Below are 21,431 nucleotides of genomic sequence, written 5' to 3' on the forward strand. Positions count from 1 at the left end.
AAAGGATGCAGATTAAGTTTAAAGCAAATATCGTTATTATCGATGTATCGTCGGCAGCAGTAGCCGAGTGGTTAGCGCGTTGGGCTCGCAGTCGAGAGCCTGCATGTTCGACTCCAGCCACCCGCACTTGCTGTTGTTTCTCTGGGCTAGAAACTTTACGATAATTGCTTCTACCCAGTGATCGATATCGAGTAATGGGTAGTACCAAATTTAAGTCATAAGTAGAGTAGACAACCGGAAACAGACATTGCAGTCGGCTGCAGCGTGGGTCAGGTGTATGTCGGAAGGCGTACACCGATGCATAGCGCTCAAATCCGCTTTCCCGCAATGCAGGATAAAGATAATAAAACAAAAAAATATAAAACAAGATGTCAGAGCGGACATGAATCCAATTCGAAACCACAAAATTTCTACCATGTCCGTAGAGTAGAGAATCGATGTTTTTTAATTGCATTTGATGAGGGCACTATTTGATCAGCATCATTACTGAAGAAGATTAGTGGCGAAAGCAATTGGAGCGGGGATGGTCGATTACGAACGGAAGCGACACTAAATGTAAAAAAGAAGAGCGTGAATCTTATCCCCGACCCTGAAAGCATGGCAAAGGGGTGTGAAAACCGCCTCCCCCCTACGAATGGGGGTATACGATATACGAAGACGACGAAATCTCATCTAACGCAGATGGGACAAGTGGATATGATCACAATGTACTATTATTGTCTCAGATATTACCAAAATGACGTTTAATGGACTAATGTCTCCCCTGCCGTTGTATAGGAACGGTTTTGTCAAACGGACAAACTCTTCTTGTTTTTGTTCTCCAGTAAGCTAAAAATTACACAGATTTTATGGTCGTTTTCATAAATTTCTAGCAGGTCTCTTTGCACTCCACTTAAGATTGTTGGCAGGACTATTTTGTTATAACCTCTAAGAATTCAGTTTTTGTGCAATAGTAATTCAAGATATTTTCTTTTCAGTTATAAGGAGAAAAGAAGTCGCGGTAATTTCCGAGCCTATTACGTTCGCGAAAAGTTAAATATTCTTGATGAAGACTCCCAAATGCCCATACTCATCATTAAAACAATCCAAAATTTTCTTGCGTCCAGCGATTCCGGGTTGAAACTTAGTCATACACCGTTGAGGCAAAGAGCGAAAACATCCAACAACTACTGGGCGTGGGAACAGATTGAACCTGAAAGAAAAAAGGTTCGTTTTGACTTTTGAGACTACCTGGCTTGACGTTTGATTTCATCTGTTGCTTGTCAAATACACAGCGTTGTCTTCTTGCATTTGCAGGCAATTCTATTATTATCAAAGATCTTCTGGCAGAAGACGAGCGATCTTTCAAACACGGAATGGACAATGAACGATGATTGTGAGTAACGTCACATCGAAAAAATGCGTGTAGATATCCGTTGTCTTCAGCGCTTTACAGTACAAAATTTAAAGTTTTAGCGCAGCTGCATAGAGGCTCAGTCCTATTCTGTATTACCTTCAATCCTTTAATGCAAAATACTAAGCATGAACAAAGGTTAGTGCCAATTTTAGAAGCTCTTCAGAAAGTCCCATCTGTTAGCTCAATGGTTACGCGCCCGACTCAAGGTCAAGCGGCGCTGTCTCGGCTTTCCTGGTGTGCGCTTGAGCAACGCATTTCAGGATTGCTCTCGATTCAGCGCTACCGAGTAGATGGAATAATTCTCCGCCAACCACACTTTAACAACTGTCGAAAAACTTTGCTCTGTCAATCTCGGTAACCTGCCCTGCGTTAGCGGTTTAGAGCCTCTACGAGTATGCGAAGCTGGCATGATTAAGCTCTCAAAGAAGCTTTTTCCGCCGGAGAATAAATATCAAACCAATCAGTCTGAATGACTTTGACAAGTTGTCGATCTCAGTTTACGGACTCAGAAGTTGGTTTACTATCCATTAAGGTTTCGAGTCCATTTGGGCAGTGCAATACTATAGCAATGAAGACAGCCAAACATTGTACGCTACACGGCAATGGATTTTCAAGCAGACACATTAACCTTATAAAGATGTGCTGAATTTATGTGCAGGAGTCATGTTTTCATCATCTATAAACTATAGCTTAGTTTAATGATTGCATTTCTTCACTCTTCTTTATTGCTTGGCATTGTATCTCTATAAAATCTTTAGATACCTTGGCTAAAGTGGCTACCGTACAGTAGATATTCCTACCTGCTTTGGACTTGTGTTCTAGCCTTTTTGACTTATTTCCATAGATCCATTCACTTCTATTATGAATGGATTGTAAATCTTTTAAATTTTGTGCTTCCAGGTTATTTGAAGCAGTGGCAATTGACTTTACCGGAGTTGTATCCATACAACGTCATATTGCTTGATGAAGCTCAGGATTGCACTCCTTGCATGAGAGATATCCTTCAAAGACAACAAAAGCACTGTGCGCTGGTTTACGTCGGTGATTCACACCAGCAAATATACGGGTTCCGGTTAGCAAGAGATGCACTTGTGGCCATACAGCCAACGCACACTTACTATTTGACGCAGGTACATAAGTACAGAATGATGCATATTCCGCTACCTGTGTAAGAATAATCTAGACATATGAATTTATTTTTAACACTTTTTTGCTCTGTACTTGTCATAAAGTTTGTTCTGTGCCACCAAGCATGTATTTACAGTTGGGATATATTTACTAAATCTAAACGAGATAGCCTATTGCTGACATAGTTGGTTTGGTGTTATTATTTATTTGCATCAGACGAGAATGTCCATATTCGAATAAAAAAAGTAGTGTATGCTGGCATTGCTAGGACTGTACCATTTATAGCTTTTACAGCTTCTCGCTCTAGGCTACGGCAGCTTTCTGATGACGCGAGAGTGTTTTAGAATTTTTTTCAGTTGAACCTCGGCCTTCTGTTACCATCCACTTTGAAAAGCATCACATATATGTTAACCTTATTTTTTTTTAAAAATGCCTTTTAAAATTTTGCAGTACAACTTTTTCTGAAAGTTTTTGGTAAGAAATGCTTTGCAAATTTTGTTTTGGTTCATTTTATTTAGAGCTTTCGATTTGGTCCGGAGATTGCTCAGGTGGCAGATTGCATTCTTCGCTCGTTTAAATTCAATGATTTCTCCAACACAAGCAACAATGAAGATCAACGAAGCTCTGTAGCCGACAAGACTCTGCTTGGAGTCGGCCAGCCTGGTAATGCATTGATTTGATACTTTTCATGTGGAATTATTGCGTATGGCTGTGACATATACTCTTACCAACGTAGGTAAGGCTGTCTTCAGACCGAAGTTGCATCGCTTAATATTTTATGGATTTGTAACTTGCTTGGTAAACAGCGTCAAAAAAAAGTATCCGCAGTTGGCGCTATTTAGCCAATTTTTTCCGTTATTTTACCGTTCGCATCAATGCCTCAGGAGATCGTCTTCGTTTCGGTTGTAGATGTTTGAGGAACACGGATACGATATTTTCATGAAAGCAAAACAAATAGTACCAGTTCGAGTTGGCTAAAGTGTGTTTATAACTTTAGATTTGTAAAATTACAATGTAAACCTTGCTGTAGAAAACTGCAGAAAACATGAAAAATGTAGAAGGTATTTGATTGAGTGGTGTATCAGAGAAATGCAACTAAATGTTCTTTCCAATGCACTCAACTCTGCAACTGTCTTCATTAGGGTCGATTTCTGGTGATGAAGGAAGTCAGCAAGTTGCCGTTTTATGCCGAACCAACCTAGGTGTGATTAAGAAAGTTCTTTCTTCACTGAAAACTCATCCCGAGCGAAGTGTGTCGGTAGTGGGAGGGGCGACCAAGCTGGGACTGGTGTTAATTGCCGACCTCTACGCCCTCTCTAAACCTCCACAGGAACGAATGGTGAGTATCTAGTGGTTTTGTCGCTTCTACCTCGTGTTTGCATATAGCCTATTGTTTTTCGTTGTGATGGTTAAAAAATAAAAACAAACTAAACTGTATGTGATTTATTATTTCACTTTTTTTTCAGCTAACGAATCTGTTCATTTTACTTTGATTTAAATGGTCAAAATTTGAGCGAAATGTACTGCCAGACCTTCGTTCACTGGAGTCGTTGTGTGCTGAGTATGGTTTATCAACGTACAAGATGTTATATCGTAGCTTTAAGGCGCTTGTCGATTAAATGCGTTCGATGTATGTTAATCTATTCAAACAAATCTGCATTACGGTAATAAAAAACTTTGGATTTAATACCTGACGAGGGTGTTGCGTATGTTAGTTAAAAACAACCCCAGGCTCGGTTTAGTAGTGATATTGGCCTACGAGGTGAGCTTATCTATCATTGCTCGTAGTGTCGGAAGCACGATTTTATCGCCGACCTGCAGTCAAAAAACAAAAGTTTGATACCGTACCGGTGAACCATGGGATGACCTAAACTATTTTGACTGGTAGAGTACAAGTATTAAATTTTCTCACACCTTCCAGAGACTAAACTTAAAAATCAAGACTAAGGACATGCGACGGTACAGTTCTTTGAAGGAAGTGAACGAAGAAGCAATAGCCGCTGACGACGTGATGATGCTTGCTAAGATTGACATCGTGAACGCAATTGGAGACGGGATACCTGAAGCAATTCGAATATTGCAAGTAAGATAAGGCCTAGAATAAAACGTTGTTGAACTTTTCATTGAAATCTTCCCGAGTTATGGCGGAAGCTTTAAGTGTCAATTTAATGTAATACTCGGATTCACAAGCCTTGGGATTTTGTTTTCTCAGCACCACACGATGCAGCGTTGTCGACTAACAAATGTCATTTATGATAATTAGTAGGGTCGGTAATGTTTGTTTTGGTGGTAGAGAATGGTGAAACTGGTAAAAGAACTATCGTTGTTATGGTCAGCCAGCGCTGAGACCTTAACTGAAATGCTTATTGATTAGACAATTGAATTTTTGTAGTGAATGTGCTATTGTTCAAAATACTTGTAAAAACTTGCGAGTTTGAAGCTTAAAAATAGTCATACAGGTCATTAAAAACCAACTCAAGTAATTAGTTATACCGAGAATATACTTGCTACAACACAGCATTAGTGTTTGTGACCAGTGACCATGCACGTTTGCGAATACGTTGACATGTTAAATATGTGTAACATACTGTAGAAAAATTTGTAAAGCTAAAGACTTCTTTACTAAGCACAGCCAGCCTGTGTCAATGCAAATGGGCAAGCTACACTTTGTGGTTGTTGGACATGCCCAAGTCTGGCGCTGTACAGGGCGTTAAGACCAAAGCACACTTTTGATTGAGGATATGTGTATTAAACGTAATTATAGCACTGCTGGAAAGTATCGAATAGAATTTCAAATAACACTATCAACCTAGTTCTCAGTATTAGCCTGAACGATCGTTGTTCCATCAAGATCAAGTAACTTCAACTCAGCAAGGAGTCTCACAGCGTGAGAAATTATAACTTGTTGGTGAAGACCTGTCCTTGATCGATCATTGCGTCAGCGACCTTCTTGAAACCTGCAGCGTTCGCTCCAAGTTGGAAATCTCCTGCGAACGTAATGCAACGGTCAGATAAGAAAACTGAATTGTTTGTAGCTATGAGATTACGTTGGAAACAATGCTTGTCGGTACTTATCTTACCTGGGTGGCCAAGGTCAGCAGCTGTGTCTCTGCAAGTGGTGAAAATATTTTTCATAATCGCCTTGAGTCTGTCGTCCACCTCTTCACGCGTCCAATGAACGCGACTGGAATTTTGGGCCATTTCCAATCCTGAAACTGCCACACCACCAGCATTGGCTGCCTGAAAGATTAGAACGAAATGTTTCGTAAACGTCAACGCTGGAACGTATTTGTAGATTTAACCAGCGGCACCCATGTTACCAAATGAATGGGTTGAGCCGAGGCCTCGGTTGAGCTCAATCAAATTAAGTGAAGGTTGTTAAGTTTACACACGTGCTTTCGAGATTAAAGTAATCCGTCATTTCTGACATTGATTTAACGTCCTGCAGATTTTGCTGTCTGGGTACGCACACGCCTAAGACTTTTACCTTTGCTGGAAAGTAAACGACGTTGTTCTTTTTAAATAACTCAATGGCGTCGTTATTGGATGGCATGTTGGCTCCCTCGAACACGTACTTGCACCCGTTTTTCACAAGATTGGCCGCATCGGTCTGCTCAATCTCATTTTGAGTGGCGCTAGGCAAGGCAACATCGCACTTTACATTCCAAGGTCGTTGCCCTTCAAAGTATCTGTTGAAAATACATCATTAAAGCGTCTATTCCCTTTGCAGTGACAGCAAGCAGGACTGTACTTACTGGGCAGTCTTTGAGACGTCCATGTATTCTTTACACCTTCCTCGTCGCTCTTTTATTGCCATCAGTTGTTTAACTTTGTCTGAATCAAACCCGTTGGGCTGCATGAAGTAAAAAAGATCAAGTTTTCATTAGTTTGGTCAGACGTTGATGCGTAAAGCCCCATATACTTTAAAAATTCACTTAGAAAAAGATTTTCATTAAGTGTAGACAGCAAAGGAAGTCGAGAGTGTATTTCATTTCAATTCACTTATTTATAGACGTCTTTTCTCTCCGCAGATTTGAAAACTAACCACCGAATGCTGAATTTCTCTCCCATGTACTTCAAAATGAAACTTATCTCGCAATGTTGAAACTACTGCCAGCATGCAGAGTATACAAACAACTGTGAAATGCTCGCTGCTCGTCATAACCGTTGCTTGACGAAATCGCTAACGCAAAACCACTTACCTCATAGATTGTCCCAGACGAGTCACTGAAGGTGAGGACAATTCCTCCCAACTCCAAGACCTTTTCGGCGGCGAATTGTGCAACATTTCCTGAGCCAGAAAGGGTCACCTTTTTGCCATTCAAACTGTCTCCTCGATCCTTCATGGCGAAATCCAAAGCGTAGACCAAGCCATAGCCTTGAAAATCCGATTAAGAGCGTCAGCATAATACCAAACATAAAAAATAAAGTTTTACTGTGGCGATGACACGCTTACTGCTCAGTGTGACTTGTTCAATTAAAACCACTCGACACTCACCAGTGGCCTCTGGTCTGATGAGAGAACCTCCCCAACCCCAACCTTTGCCGGTTAACACCCCCTGGTGGCTAGTAGTAATTCGTTTGTATTGTCCGAAAAGGAAACCGATTTCGCGACCGCCGACGCCGATGTCTCCTGCTGGTACATCTGTGTCCTGGAAGATATACAATTTTTCAGTCCCATTGCAGGCTAGAGCGATTAGCACGGAAGCCTATCACAATCACCTTGCGCATAAAACTACTTGCCCAAGTAATTTGTTCACTCACCGGTCCGATGTGTTTGTAGAGTTCAGTCATGAAACTTTGACAGAATCGCAAAACTTCGCTGTCGGTTTTGCCTTTTGGGTCGAAGTCTGAACCTCCCTTGCCACCTCCCATTGGCAGCGTGGTAAGGGCGTTTTTGAAGATTTGCTCAAAACCAAGAAATTTTATAATCGACAAATTAACGGAAGGGTGTAATCTCTGAAAAGTAATGAAAGGTGCATGAGCTTTAGCCTGCGCGAACCCGAAGTGCCACCAACCGTAGTTTGGTTGATTGGAATATACGTAAAGCAAAATTTGGACTGAACGTTAAGAAATTAAAGGAAACCTTCATTGTGCGATGGCTTGCAAATGAAATTATTCGATTTTGTTGCCTGAATCCAACATCAGTTTGTTTTGCTGCTAATTCTCTCACCTAGTTGCCATTATATCAAACATTAATTTTGAATGCAAATATTTACCGCGCAGCTAAAGTAAACTATAAAGTTTCCTCGGTAACCCTTGACCTAAGCCACGCCATTGATTGTGACCAATCAAAGCTCGGATTTGGAGTCATACAGTGAGCGAACCGGTTTACACCGACCAACAGTTTAAAGGTGATAAATTTGTGACAGAAATTGCACATTAACTCTCAAGTCACCGAATCAGCAGAATCGCTAACGTAAAGGAACCTCAGATTTCAACATCTCAATAGCAAAGCCCATAGATATGTGAAATGTCAACAGTTGGATCGTGTGCACACTGCACAGTATAAATATTTAATGCACATTGTGCTGTAAACTTATTTAAAGAAATGCACTTCACTCTTCATTTGCTATGTTTTAACGATAAAACGTCGACACAGTAACATGATCTGGTACATGATTTGAAATAGAGTAGCTTAATTGAGTGATCAGTTAAAAATGACAGGATTGCACGGAGTGCTATAAAAACAGTGAATTCTAATGCAGTGACTCACCAAACCTCCTTTGTATGGTCCTATGGCTTGATTGAATTGCACTCTGAAACCTCTGTTTATCTGCATGTTGCCCTGCAAAACCATATGAAACAATTGTTAAGTCAGCTAAAATGACTTGAGTTTTTACATCTTTGAACTTATCCATCCACCTCAACCTCACACATCAATTTTGACCCAACAATAGGGACTGTTATACAGTGAAGTTTGGACTATAGTTGATGCCAGAGTTGGAGTATTCCTAGTTGTCCTGATCCTGAACGAGTTTTGTGTGTGATTAAGCATTTTCGACCTTTAAATCGATATTGCTGCTATACTACACCAAGTTCTATTTTTCAGCAGATTTAGGGAATTTTACATTTGCATTTGTGAGAACACTGTAGAAAACGCAACCGTTTTCAAGCACATCTAACTTGTTTTTTAAAATTAGTTTTTTCTTTTTTATTCTGAGTTACCTTATCATCTTGCCAAGGTACGCGGAACTGTATCACCCTCTCAGGCTCTAGTATTGCCGACAACACATTCAAATATTTTGGGTAACGTTGGAACAAGGGTTGCAGTGACGTCAAGACTTCATCCACTGCCTGAAATTAAAGCAACGTGAGCAATCGGAAGGTGATGTCACCTGACTGGACAACCAATGCTTGTGCATCGAGGGTCAACTTGCACAGGTGCACAAATTTGCTTTGTGTGGTGAAAATCGCGCCTGCAGCAAGACCAAGGCCATGTGACGAAAGTGCGTCCGAAAACTCTTGACATTCATTTCAAGCCACCACCTGGCCAAGTAGCCAGAGATTGCATATCAGCAACTACATGGTCAATGTAAAACATTGGGGGCTTGCATGTTTTAAGCCGCCTGCGATTATGAGAAATGCTGGAGAGACGTTGCCGACCATCAGGAGCGGACGTCTTAAAACCTACAATCGCCAAACATTATCACAAATGCTAACCTGCAGAAATTCCACTTGATTGGGGTCGCGGCTTCTGCATTTAGCCAGAACTTGTTCAAGAGTAGTAGCCATTGCTATAGGACCAGTACTAGAGTATAACTTCCTGAAAAAAAAACACACACACAATGTTGGTACAAACCGAACAGTACTGCAATAATGCTAACTGGTATTTAGCAGTCTCACAATGTAGACCAGGCAAACGTCGATAACAGGATAAACCCTCGAAAATTGTATATATCTTCACACGTATGCACACTATCTTGTTCTGTGCAAGATTAACTGCCAAAACTATTTTATACCACTTGAAACAAACTTCAAAATCTTAATTCTGCAAGGTATTCCTCTCGTAAATCGCACGTTTTACATCATTGTCATTGGAGACATTGATGATGAACTGTTTTATTTAGCACTTTATCGCAACGTGACTCGCAAATGGTCTCGATCGGACAATGAACAACCTGCCTTCCTGCTGATCAATTTTATACTACTCGTCTACTTCAACTTTTGGAGTAGAAAAGTTTTTAAAATTTTCAAAAAGTTTTTTACAAATTCCTAATATTAACATGGTTTCTTCTCGTGGTAATCACGCGGCAAGCGCATGTTACGATTGTTTTGTTATTCCAACCTCAGAGCGACTGATCAACGATGTTGGTCAGTGTAAAAACAATGCGTTTTCTGAACATAATCCGCTGGTTGTTCAGCATGATTTGTACTTGAGGCAATAGGCATTCCCAGAAGGGCTAATACACGGCTGGCCATGTGCTCACTTTTCAAACTTCTGTGTTGGTCTGTGATTCTCTGTCAACGTTCAAGTTATCTTCTGTTTTAACGTTGTCGATTGCATTGTGGATTTCTAAACTAACTGTTGAATTATTTTGCAAATCAAATGCTGAAATCGACCAGTTGCACCTTTCCGAGTTCAGGCCATCTCGATTGTTTTCAAAAACTAAACGATAACTTGTCTACGCAACTGACAGCATCAACCGCAGCACAATACTTCAACCAGTGAACAGAGCACGCAACCTTCCATTTATTATTCTTGTCTGCATTCTGCAACTGTGTTGAAATAGCTTGCTGGAATGCTGGCTATTGACCTTTTAATTTTGCTGCCGTCGTCGTCATTTGCCGCAAGTGGTCTCGTCGCTTCTCGAATGCGCACGTGTTGCTTTGCGTCTTTTTTCGTTTATCGGCAGTCAGCTTTCACCACATGTTATTTGATTTGCGATGACTTGTATCACTTGTATGCGACGAAACCTCATAACGTCCACAAGTGCTTTATTTTGGATAATTTCCTCTAAGCTCACTGACCAGTCTCGAATTTCCTCATGCCGGCGAAACACGCAGTGAAGCGTGACGTTTAGCGTTGCACGATAATTAAACGTGGTAATGGACGCTATTTCTTTCGCAATCAGGTGAATGAGCATCAAACCACAGCTAGTTGTAATTGAACTTATTATTTTCCAGCACGTTCGTCATTGAAAATACAGAATTGTTTTTGAAAAGAGACATTCATGCATTTTTTGTGCTTTTCCATAATTTCAAGATCATTTCGCTCTACATACAATCAACAAAATAGTTTTCTGTGTTACCACTTCCTGAGTTGCCGTAGCTCAGACGAGTACTTCGCTTAGTTTCTTATTTTTTATTTTATAACATTCGAAATCAAGACCGCTATGACTGGTTGCTTTGAATAACTTAGATTTCAAGTCATATCATGGTGATCTGGACCTGTGTAGCAGGCCTGTATTTAGGGCAGCGTTTCTCAACCTGGGGGTCGCAAAGATATTCATAAAAGATTTTTGAAATCGCAAAAATTTCCACATAAATGAAAAATCTTTGCAGCAATCTATTTAGTATACAATAAAGTCGTAGAAAATGACTAATTGGTTGCACTGTTACGAAAGAGAACGCTTAACTCGGTTGCAGGCCAATTTATCATCGTTTGTTCAAGTAGAACGATATTTCCCTGAGCTCAAAGCATGGTGGCTCAAAGAAAGAGATGCCGCATTTGTACAAATCCGTTCTCTACTGCTTTGGATGTTGCTGATATTCCAGATGAATTACAAGACCAATTTTATGATCTTAAAATGATTCTTCCGCATGTGGCGTTTTTCATGAAATGCCACTCTCTCAGTTCTGGTCTGCTATGCGTAAATTATACCCACAACTATCTGAACAAGCTTTTCGAATATTACTTCCATTTGCCACAACATACCTCTGCGAAAGTGATTTTTCAGCTCTTGTCCATATCAAAACGAAGGCAAGAAATCGAAGGAAACTTGAAGATGATATGAGATTGGCGTTATCAAGCACTCAACCACTCATTTCGAAGTTGACCAAGCAGTTGCAGAGTCAACCGTCGCATTAAAAGTTGTGACATTCAGCAGTTCTTTGAAATTAAATGTTATTGAAATGTGTTATTGTGTAAATTTGTATATCTATAGAAAACATAGCAGGAAAGGGGTCGCAGGCTGTGTTAATCACCTAAAAGGGGTCATGAACCACAAAAGGTTGAGAAACACTGATTTAGGGGGTCGAGAAGATACACGAATTTCCTATTTTGAGCTAAACAGTCCTTGGTTTTATCCATGATGTGCTGTTTGAGGCCACTTGCTCGTACGATCTCTTTTTTGGAGATAGCAATGAGGAGTGTTTAGAAGGAACGGTGTCGTTTTTACAAAATAGTTCATATTTTGGATTTGAGCGCTCCCATTTGAAAATGGTTGACTCCCAGCCTGATGTGTAGTGTGGTCTTGCTTTCTGATTAAATACTTGTTGAATACTGGGAAGCTTGATTGTTTATCAGAAAACTGTAAATGCTCACTGATAATAATCAGTGTCGTCTTGTGTCTGTGTGAAGCTGCCAATGGTTTCGCTTGCAGTCGGCAGAATCAACTAGAAAAGGTTGCCATTTTTACACAGGCCGCTTTTGCTGGGTAGTGTCTGATCACCCAGACACGTGGCGCGTAAAGGTCGCGTGAGTTTCATGTTTCCAACTCTACTATAACTCCTCGTTTGCTGACATACTCCATTTGTCAAGTATCCCAGACAGCAAAATGCGTCGTTTTTACATTGACGTAAAAACGGCGCGTTTTGTTGTCTGGGATGAGACTTCAGTATTATTACGGCAATGTCAGCGGTTGTATTTGCATTCTTTACTACGTAAAACAACTTCATGTAATGCAATGTAATATACCGTATATTTGAGCTTGCGGAGTTCCTAATCTCTTGAGTACTAAATCAAATGGATCTGTGATAAAAAGAGATTAATGTTGTTCCACACGAGAATGTGACTACGTGCATTTGGAATAAAGCTTGAGTTTAGCCTTTTGCAGCTAGTTTTGCAACAACTATCGATACTTGTTTGCAGACGCGGATCTAGGAGTTTTTTTCGGGGGGGGGGGGGGCAGAAAATTTAAAAATTAATTAATAGCCTAAGAAAGAAAAAGATAAAACAGATATGAACTATGATACTACGACATATACGATATGCTATAAAATAGACATTAAAACAGCCATTTTCATCAATTGTGAATGTTTAAAAAATAAATTTTGCTTGAATAAAAATGAATAAAAAATGCTAGGCATGCAAAGTAAACGTGAAATCTGGTTTAAAATCCTATATGCAATGTCCATGACCAATTGGATATTTGTATGTTTGCAGGCATATACTGTAATTGATTGAAATTATAATGAAGACTAAAAACTATAAAACAGCCATTCAAGGTTTCGGATTGTTTCAACTGATGTCATTGGTTCAGCGTTGGTTTCAGCTGAGTCAGCTCCAACAAATGTTGCTATTAAAATGTATTTGAAGTTGTATGAAAGAAAATAACGGAGTCTGATCGATGGAAAATTTCAATCATAATAATAACAAAAAATTATCCCCCCCACCCCCCGCCCCCGGGATAAGTTAAGTCCGCCGTGGGACTAATATCAGCATCAGCTGTTTAAAAGCATATCAAACCATTTGATGCGGAATCATACAACTTCAACAATTCCTCACAAAATTTCGGGGGGGGGAGCCCGGCACCCCTCATAAATCCGCGCCTGTTTGTTTGAGATATTTTTCCGCCGCTGTTTGGATTAAGTCAACAACCTCCTCAAAACACAATTTCCACAGTTTGAGGCCAACTTTGCTCTCGCAACAAATCTCAGGGCTCAGACCATGAATAAATCAGCTATGTGTGACATTTGTCTCAATCGATCGAAGGTTTTTGTCTTGCTCTGCTAAAGATTTTTGTTGGTACGTTTTGCATAATGGCAACTTGTGTTGATTTCTGTTGTCCAAGTTGCATTGCCTTTATTGTAGTGTTCTCAGTGCCCTGAGGATTGGTGGGTAGATTTTCCAATTTGCTTCAATTTAATTTCACCGCAGTAAACTTGTTACTAGGGCTGTGGAGTGGGAGAGATTTTGGTGTGTCCGGGGTCTGAATGGGCCTGTTATAAATCGAGGAGTCGGAGTTATATATTTGTCCCCCGACTTCGCAGCCCTGCTTGTCACTTGTAACACTATTGTCTTATGGCATTGAAACGAGGCAAAAATTGAAATTTTTTTCTTTTCTGAAATGTCGAGAGTTTTGAAATCCTTCCAAAATACCTTCCAAACCTGCGTCGCTATAGAATTTATACAACGAGCACGTTGTTTGGGAGAGTTAGGTTAGTTTTTAAAGTTAGAAACTGGGTGAGAGGACTAGTTTCATCACAATGCGTCTTGGTAAGTTGGTATCCTTGTTACTTTTACCTTTCTAGAAGCAACATTGGCAACGTTGTGCCAAACAAGCTTTAGCAGAAAAAGTAAACTTTTTAAGATGGTTTGTAGATAAAGGCTGTAGCCATAGCCGTACGAGCCAGAAGGGGCAGCCGCCGTGTTGTCAAAAAACGCCGCATATTCGGGCAAAAATGTACAAATGTTTGGGCAAACTATGTTGCTTAAAAAGCCATAAACTGTCTTAATCCTTTTATGAAACAGTTCAAGTCAATACGTTAATTTGGGCACCAACAAAATATGAAATTACCGGAATCTACAGTAATTAATCCATCTATGAAACTGTCTGAATCAGCAGGTTAATTTGGGCACCAACAAAATTACTTGGATCTGATTAACCCAATGGTACCGGTACTGCTATTCTGCATTGATCAAATGCTGGCATTTGCACAATCTTATTAATTAACCAACAACATATGAAATCACCTGAAGCTGATTAATCCTTTTATGAAACTGTCCAAATCAACATGTTCATATAGGCACTCATTATCTCAAGCTCAGTAGAGATATCGTAGCTATTTCGATATGTAGACTATGTTTGGGCGATTTCAATAATATCACGCAGATTTGGGCAATTTACCCCTCCCGGCCTCCCCCCCTAAAATGTTTTAGTCCCGTGCAGCTATGGCTGTAGCTTAATAGAAGTTTGTGCTTGGTAAACAAAGCTGTCAGTTTTACACCGCGTCAGCGTCCCCAGAGTTTGAAGCAAAACAAAAAATGTCCTTGTTACTTTTGTTCAACGGCTGGCAACGCTGAGGAATGTAAAAAAACAGCTGGTGTTTGCTGATTGTTTCTACATCAAAACTTTCATTTTAAAAAGTGAATGGAGTTTCTCAATTTTTAAAGATAGAATAGCTATAAACAAAACAGAAAAGTTTCGGTACCGTAATTTATTTTATCTGATAACCCCACTACCTGGTTGACCCTGTTCCTGTTATCCTGTTGACTCAGTGAGTCAGTATGTTAGCCAAGCGCTTCTGGGAAATCTGTTTCTGAAAACAAGTTGCTTGCAATATGGCCTAGCAGTGAAGATTTTTTTGACTGGACGGTCGGTTAAATATGTAAATCGTTTAATAAACGGCAAAGTTGGAAATAGATTCAATATGCTTGCAACCTCTATTGCTTTGTAGGAACGCTTCTTCACATGCAGTGGTTAATGAATAGCTGAACGCCGCAGTTGGGGCACACAGAGAGCAACTGTCTTCGTATTGAGCAAACATAACTGGGTGGTTTTACGTCGTTTCAACGCTGCCGCATATTCAAATGACGTGAAGAGGGCAATTTCTCCATGCTGGGTGCTTCAGTTTTAGTCACAGGATTGTGTTTCGATAAAAGCTTGGAATAAATGAATTGTGCCAGGTGGTTGTAGAGACATGTATCTGGGGGGGGGGGCAATGGAGTAAATTCGTCCCAAGTCGCTCCAAATTCCATGAGATATTTCAGTTGATTATAGCTGTCTCTAAATATACACCTTCACTGGAAGAAAAAAACTTTGATGAATTTTAGTTGTTGAGATGATCATGGTAGATTTCAATCAGCAAATCAGTCATTTTTACATTAATTCAACGTCCGCAATAAAAAAGATTTGCTGGCTAAGATTTCTGTGTTGGCTGCGTGTTTTGAAACAACAGACATGAACTGTTTCACTTTACAATTTGTCATTGAATAACGTCAAATGATATGATTTTACTGACTGTTTTCACCGTATGTTAATGAAAACGGCGATGTTCGGGTTTATTCTGGCTTGCATGGAGTCAATCAAACCAAAGGTATTTGCAGAACTTTGCAGCTTATGCGCGCCATCGCGTGTCACACTATTTTTAGTCTATTGAATCACTTTCTACCTTGAGCAAATGAACAACAAACGAGGAACGCATTTTCTAAACTGAGAGAGAAACGAAAAATATTGAATTTGAACGGGAAACTGTGCCACCACCACGCTTACGCATAAAATGTAGAATTCACCCCCTATTTAGTTATGTTTTACGTTGAAAGTACGGAATTTAAATCAAAAATGTATCCAGCGTGCCCACTTTACTCTTCAGTTACTCTTGTCTCACCAATGCACATGTGGAATCATCCCAGTATTTTAAATCCAGTTTTATAAGATTGACAAATATTTCCACACTTGTGTGATTAAACGAAAGCTTTATTGATATAATGGGGTTCTCGTTTCCCCTTTGCCAAAGATTTAAAGATAAATTTACCACTACAACACTTGATCGATTTACAGCATTAGCCTACTAAAAAGCAGGGTTGAGAAAAACCCGTTTTTTTTTAAAAAGCCCAACCTGCTTGGGATTTTTGGGGTTTTATTTAAAAAAGATGCAAAAAAGGTAGATTCATGCTTATTTCACCTCAAACACTACTTTTTACCAAGGAAGTGCCTCTCCCTCACAGTACATGCCGGCATGACTCACTAAAATAATGCACTAGGGCTGGTTTACTATGAGGCCTTCTTGCATAATGAGTTTTAGTGCAGTACAAAGTGGCATTACTTGATTTTTGTGTACAGAAATATCCACTGTGTTTTCAATTTGTCCTTGGAAATTTCCTTCACAATCACATCCTTAAGTCCTAATTTGAAGTTTGTTTTAAGTACCTTGTAGTACTTTGGTTCATTTTTTTCAATTTTCTAATAAAAATTGGACAAATATGATGCTCTGGGTTTTTTTTTTAAAAAAAACACCCGGGTTTTTTTGGGTTGGGTAACATACCGACAACCCTGCCAAACAGGCGTTCACTTCAAGCCTTACTGACTACAATGCATTGCGGTTGGCTCGAGTGGTGAATACAATAATCTCCTTGTGTATGGAATGACGTGTTTTTGTCTCTTGGTTTGCTTTTTGCTTTGGACACACAAGTGGAGTTTTGTGCTGATTCTTTTATTGACCCGCTTAAGTTAGAAAGCATTCCAACCACTTCAGCCTTTCACACACACATTTCATTTTAGTTTTATTAACGTTGAAGTATGTTGTACAACCGCTTAACGCAAATAAAATATCTATTTTTTTAATAAAACATGCTTGTATGCAAATATCCCGTCTTGACTGCTGTGACGTCACACAAGTGATCGTAATTTTGCAGCGTCTCCATGTTTACTTTCTGTGTATTAGAAGGACGCTTGCGATGATGCAACAACCCAGACAACAAAATCCGTCATTTTTACATTGATTCAATTAAAATATGACCGAATTAACTGTCTGGAAATGTGAAAACGTCATCAGAATTATAAGAAACGTTAACCATGGGCAATGAAAACTAAAACTTTTGTAAAATATTGTTGGAAACCTTTGTGCTTCAATTTGCTGATTAGCCTTTTGGCTTACAACCTGAGGCTTTTACTTTTAAGAGCAATGCAGTCAACTACTTAGTTCGACAGACGTGATAGTGCGTCATGGCTTGTCACCGCAATTTTCTTTTATGTAACTGCTTGGTTAGTGCAGAGTAGGCTAGTTTTTAATGTTGCTGGCTGTATTCTTGTTAATTCTATCAATCTTTGTTAAATTTATGTAAGACATTCCTCAGGCTTAGTGACGTAATCTCTTTGTTTAATGATGCAGCAAAGCTGAAAATTTTCACACCGCTTTATTTGGATTGATCGGGCATGCCATTAATTAGTGCCAAGTTTACATGTTGCAACAAAATTGTAACTTTAATGCCAAAAGTTAGAAAGATTTAATTATCATGGAAGCGCCTTATGCAACTTATTATCCTACGACACTTGTGGCAGAAAAATGTAACCCTGTTAATGTTTTAACAGCGTTTAAAGCTTTTTGCATTTTTGTTATGTAACTGCTCATGTTGTGCCAATAATAAAATCTCTCTCAGTCCTTTACTTCCTTGTCTTTGCAACATTTCTCCCTTTCGTTCACGCAACGGTTGCTTGATAGCTTTGCAACAGCTGCATTGCATTGCGGCTTTAAACTTGGGCAATCGGAAATACATTCAAGAGCCTATTCCTGTTGACTGTAACTACACCCGGTCAACCACATACAGGCCTATCGTTCGCTGTTGGGTAGCATTTGATTTAAAAACCATCTAAACATGACGTGTTGACTTTGTTTCTTCAAACAATACGATTAAAAATAAATAAAATGTAAACACTGACCTTGTAGGAAAGATTGATCTTTTGTGTTGGTGTCCTCCTGACAAACTACCGAGGAGCACCACGGTGTGTTCGTTGCTTTGCAGCAAGAGGGAGTGAAGCTTCCATGATGACGCGAAAGTCCGGAGCCAGTTAACCATCATGAAATTATCTACGTCTTTCCTAACATTCGCTCCTGGCTCTGATTTAGTTTTAGTTCTTAAAATATTTTTCTTCTGATTTTGACACAGTTGTATTGTTTTCGTTCACAATCTATTGTTTTCGTTGTCTTTTTTCTATCTTTGCTGAGTTGTCACTTTGCAAATTTCTGTATGTCTCTTTCCCTTGCTCTGGGCTACGTCTGTTTTAAATCATGATTTGCTTTTTATCTTCTGCCTGTCATGAGAGCTATGACTGACTGCTTGCTCGTGCGTTGCAAACTTGAATTTTTTCAGATTTTTTATTACCGATAGTGCATTGTTGCTTTTTTCACATTGGTAAGCAACCAGGTGAATGAGTCAGCTTTGATGCAAGTTTGTTTTTAAAGCTTTCACTAAAAGTGTGTCGTAACTTTTGTACCAAATTTTTATTGTTTTTGATTGGCGAACATGATGGGCGTGGCTTAACAGATGATTTATTGCTTTTTGTGAATGACCAAAATACTGTTGCCCTGGCTACTCGCTAAAACTATAAGCTCTTTATGGTCAAATTTCTGTGTTTACATCTAACTCCCTTCTTTGTATGAATGTTTAAGTATCTCTCTTTAAACGTTGTTAAATCCAAAGCAAAGACTTTTTCACGTTCAAAGGCTTTAAAATATATTCTAGCCTTGTAAAAAGCTGTCTCACAGTTATGCTCATCATGGATGGAACTTGTAGCTTTCTACAAAATAAATTTGACAAAGCGAAAAAACGTCTAGTTATATTTTCTAACATAAATTTGTATCGTCCTTTTTAATGTTTTGTTTATTTTTATTAATCTTAGCGCTGGAGGATTACAATCTAATATTATTTTGGGTTAGACGTTTTAACAGAGGATCTTTTAAGCGACCGATTAAGCTAAGCGTATGATTACTTAAACTACAGTAAATTGAGATTGTGGGAAGTCCATCGGTGAATCAGTAATATGCGTTTCTAATCAGCGGATAATAGTTGGTGTATACGAAAAAAGTCCACAAAATAAGTGTTTGCTTAATAGTTCAATAATTCGCTGTTGGTGCTTTCAACCATCGTAGTTAAAACTGTACAGTTTTAGTATTCTTGCATATGTAATAGATATTATATAGCTACTTTCGTGCTTCTCATAAAGCAGCTTCATCTCAAATGTTTTCTTTCCGTTTAGGGCCTTCCCGATTCTTTGCATGGAACTGACATTGTAGTCAGCACCATACACAAAGCTAAAGGACTTGAGTTCGACACTGTGATATTGTTTGATGACTTTGCTAAAGGTCTCGTTCAAAAGTTTGGTAAGTTATTTCCGGATCATCTTGAACGTTTGAAAACAAATTACGTGTAATTCAGTGCTGCTTGATTGAAGATGAAATACTTGTCCATCGATTAAAAAAGTTTTCCTTATGTTTGACTCTGGTGTAAAGCACAAAGACCATCGAATGCGCTGCACATGATGAAGTCATTCCCTACGTAACGTCTTGTATGCTGTTGTACGCATGGAGTAGGCTCGTGAAGCAACACTGGATAGAATTTGAATCTACGTCATAGGATACTTGCAGCCACTCAACTGTGCCGTCATATTTCATGCCTTCTGTCACAACCATCTATGTATGAATCGTGATTAATTCACAACAGCAGCAGGTTGAAAACAAATTGACAACAAAACACCTACTACGATTAAGCTCACTCGCGTTGACCATGCTACTGTACATTGTACAATTGCATATTTTGTCGTATGGCAGTGGCCGGAAATGAGCTTTCAAAGTACCAAAGAGAAGAAGCGAACTTGCTCTACGTCGCTGCCACGAGAGCGAAGCGTTTCCTCATCATGTCCCCAACGCTGTGTAAGCTGCTAGATTTTTGTAAGGTCAGTTTTCCTCGTCTTCTACAAACGCTACCTGGTAACTTATACAGTATCAGATTTTGTTTAAACTAACAAAGTTTGCTTCAAGGTTGCTGAATTTGTGAATAAATATTTGAAATTTTTTGACGAAAGATAAAAAACTAAGCAATGCGAACTTTATATGTTTAGATTCACTTTAAAAAGCCTGCCCTGACAGCAGAGTTGTTTGAAAGTAACGCTTCAGAAGTTCAAAGTGATCAGCCCACAAGTCCTGTCACGATATTTTGCATCCACTGCAAAGCGATGCTTAATTCTGCCGTAGTCGTTACGCTTCTTCAGCCGAAAATCAATCAGGTAACTGCTTGTATAGTTAAAAAAATATTTAGTTTTTACATTGATTTAACATTTGTAGACGTTGAATCAATGTAAAAACGACCGATTTGTTAACTGGGAAGTTGGAAAAGCAATGTAATTGCTGTAAGGATAATTACAAAACGAAAAAACAATTGCACCATCTGTACTCTGTAGGCTACAAAGCGGTGACTCAACTTCTAAGTGGCCATGTTCAATGTTACCAGTTCAGTGGTCGAGTGGTTTCGCCTTCGGCTCTGTTGCTGGTAGATCGAGATCAATTCCAGGTCGGGTCAAACCGGAGACTTTAAAAACCGTACCGATTTCGTGCTTTCTTGCATAACGCAGTGAGAATCAGTCGTGTAATCACATGTAAACCTGATATAAAATTAAAAATGAACCTTGTCGCTAAAAGACGTTAGCTGTTGTAGAGCGACAATAAATAAAACCATGACATTAATATTATGTTCAATGTCAACATCATATAATTCCACTGAAGATTAACGCCCACTGTGCAATTATCTAGGAATGTTTTTCAAGTCTTAAAATGGGCGCTTTTAAATCCTTTTTAATCCACACTAAGCAGTAAATTTCAAGGAGTACTTCCAATGGATCGTGGACTCACAGCATTTTTTTTCAATGCAAACCTCTTTCCAAGAACTGATCTAGCCTGCGGATCCTTAAACGTAACAAAGGCATTCTGAGCGATGATTTTCAAAAAAAATAAATATATATTGTATTGCTCAAATTTCACCACTTTTTCTTAACATCACAATTTTCTACGGAGCTCTTGGGTGGTTGTGGACCCTAGATTGGAAACTTATGCAACAAATCATCCGCTTTTGCAAACTGAGCTCATGGTGTAATGTCTTGGTTGGGATTTATATTACTAATGATAAAACGGATTGCCAAGTCACCATGTTTCTGCTGTATAATTACTTTTCCGAGAAATCATAGCTCCCCTGGTTTCATAATGATACAGCACTGTACCTACAGTGGCTAACATAACTTTTGCTATTTTTTAT

At 39.2% G+C, this 21,431-nt stretch overlaps 2 protein-coding genes across 2 annotated transcripts in view; one reads left to right on the forward strand and one right to left on the reverse strand.

The window, feature by feature from the left end:
* LOC145781846 (F-box DNA helicase 1-like) overlaps positions 1-21,431 on the forward strand; it is a 28,771-nt gene that overhangs the window by 4,890 nt on the left and 2,450 nt on the right. The window contains exons 8-16 of the mRNA XM_082593527.1: positions 978-1,206; positions 1,297-1,375; positions 2,297-2,526; positions 3,043-3,187; positions 3,667-3,863; positions 4,446-4,607; positions 19,384-19,507; positions 19,955-20,079; positions 20,245-20,409. Of these exons, the coding sequence (XP_082449653.1) occupies positions 978-1,206; positions 1,297-1,375; positions 2,297-2,526; positions 3,043-3,187; positions 3,667-3,863; positions 4,446-4,607; positions 19,384-19,507; positions 19,955-20,079; positions 20,245-20,409 (1,456 nt within the window). The remainder of the gene's footprint in view (positions 1-977; positions 1,207-1,296; positions 1,376-2,296; positions 2,527-3,042; positions 3,188-3,666; positions 3,864-4,445; positions 4,608-19,383; positions 19,508-19,954; positions 20,080-20,244; positions 20,410-21,431) is intronic.
* LOC145781855 (NADP-specific glutamate dehydrogenase-like) lies at positions 5,233-18,382 on the reverse strand. The gene is made up of 11 exons (XM_082593539.1): positions 18,067-18,382; positions 9,188-9,290; positions 8,693-8,821; positions 8,241-8,312; positions 7,289-7,483; positions 7,023-7,176; positions 6,727-6,902; positions 6,280-6,377; positions 6,012-6,213; positions 5,605-5,764; positions 5,233-5,511 (listed from the first exon to the last, which is right to left on the reverse strand). The coding sequence occupies exons 1-11, from the start codon at positions 18,204-18,206 to the stop codon at positions 5,420-5,422; spliced, it is 1,521 nt and encodes a 506-aa protein (XP_082449665.1). The 5' UTR covers positions 18,207-18,382; the 3' UTR covers positions 5,233-5,419.

The sequence above is a fragment of the Aplidium turbinatum genome, chromosome 1, assembly GCF_918807975.1.
Source record: "Aplidium turbinatum chromosome 1, kaAplTurb1.1, whole genome shotgun sequence".
Taxonomy (NCBI): domain Eukaryota; kingdom Metazoa; phylum Chordata; class Ascidiacea; order Aplousobranchia; family Polyclinidae; genus Aplidium; species Aplidium turbinatum.

What these genes read in the sequence shown, in the direction of transcription:
- LOC145781855 (XM_082593539.1), bottom strand. Translation starts at nt 18,206, where the DNA reads ATGATGGTTAACTGGCTCCGGACTTTCGCGTCATCATGGAAGCTTCAC. An exon ending in ATCAAGTGGAATTTCTGCAG is followed by an intron (nt 8,822 to 9,187) that starts GTTAGCATTTGT and finishes CTTTAATTTCAG; the next exon opens with GCAGTGGATGAAGTCTTGAC. An exon ending in TCTACAAACACATCGGACCG is followed by an intron (nt 7,177 to 7,288) that starts GTGAGTGAACAA and finishes TATATCTTCCAG; the next exon opens with GACACAGATGTACCAGCAGG.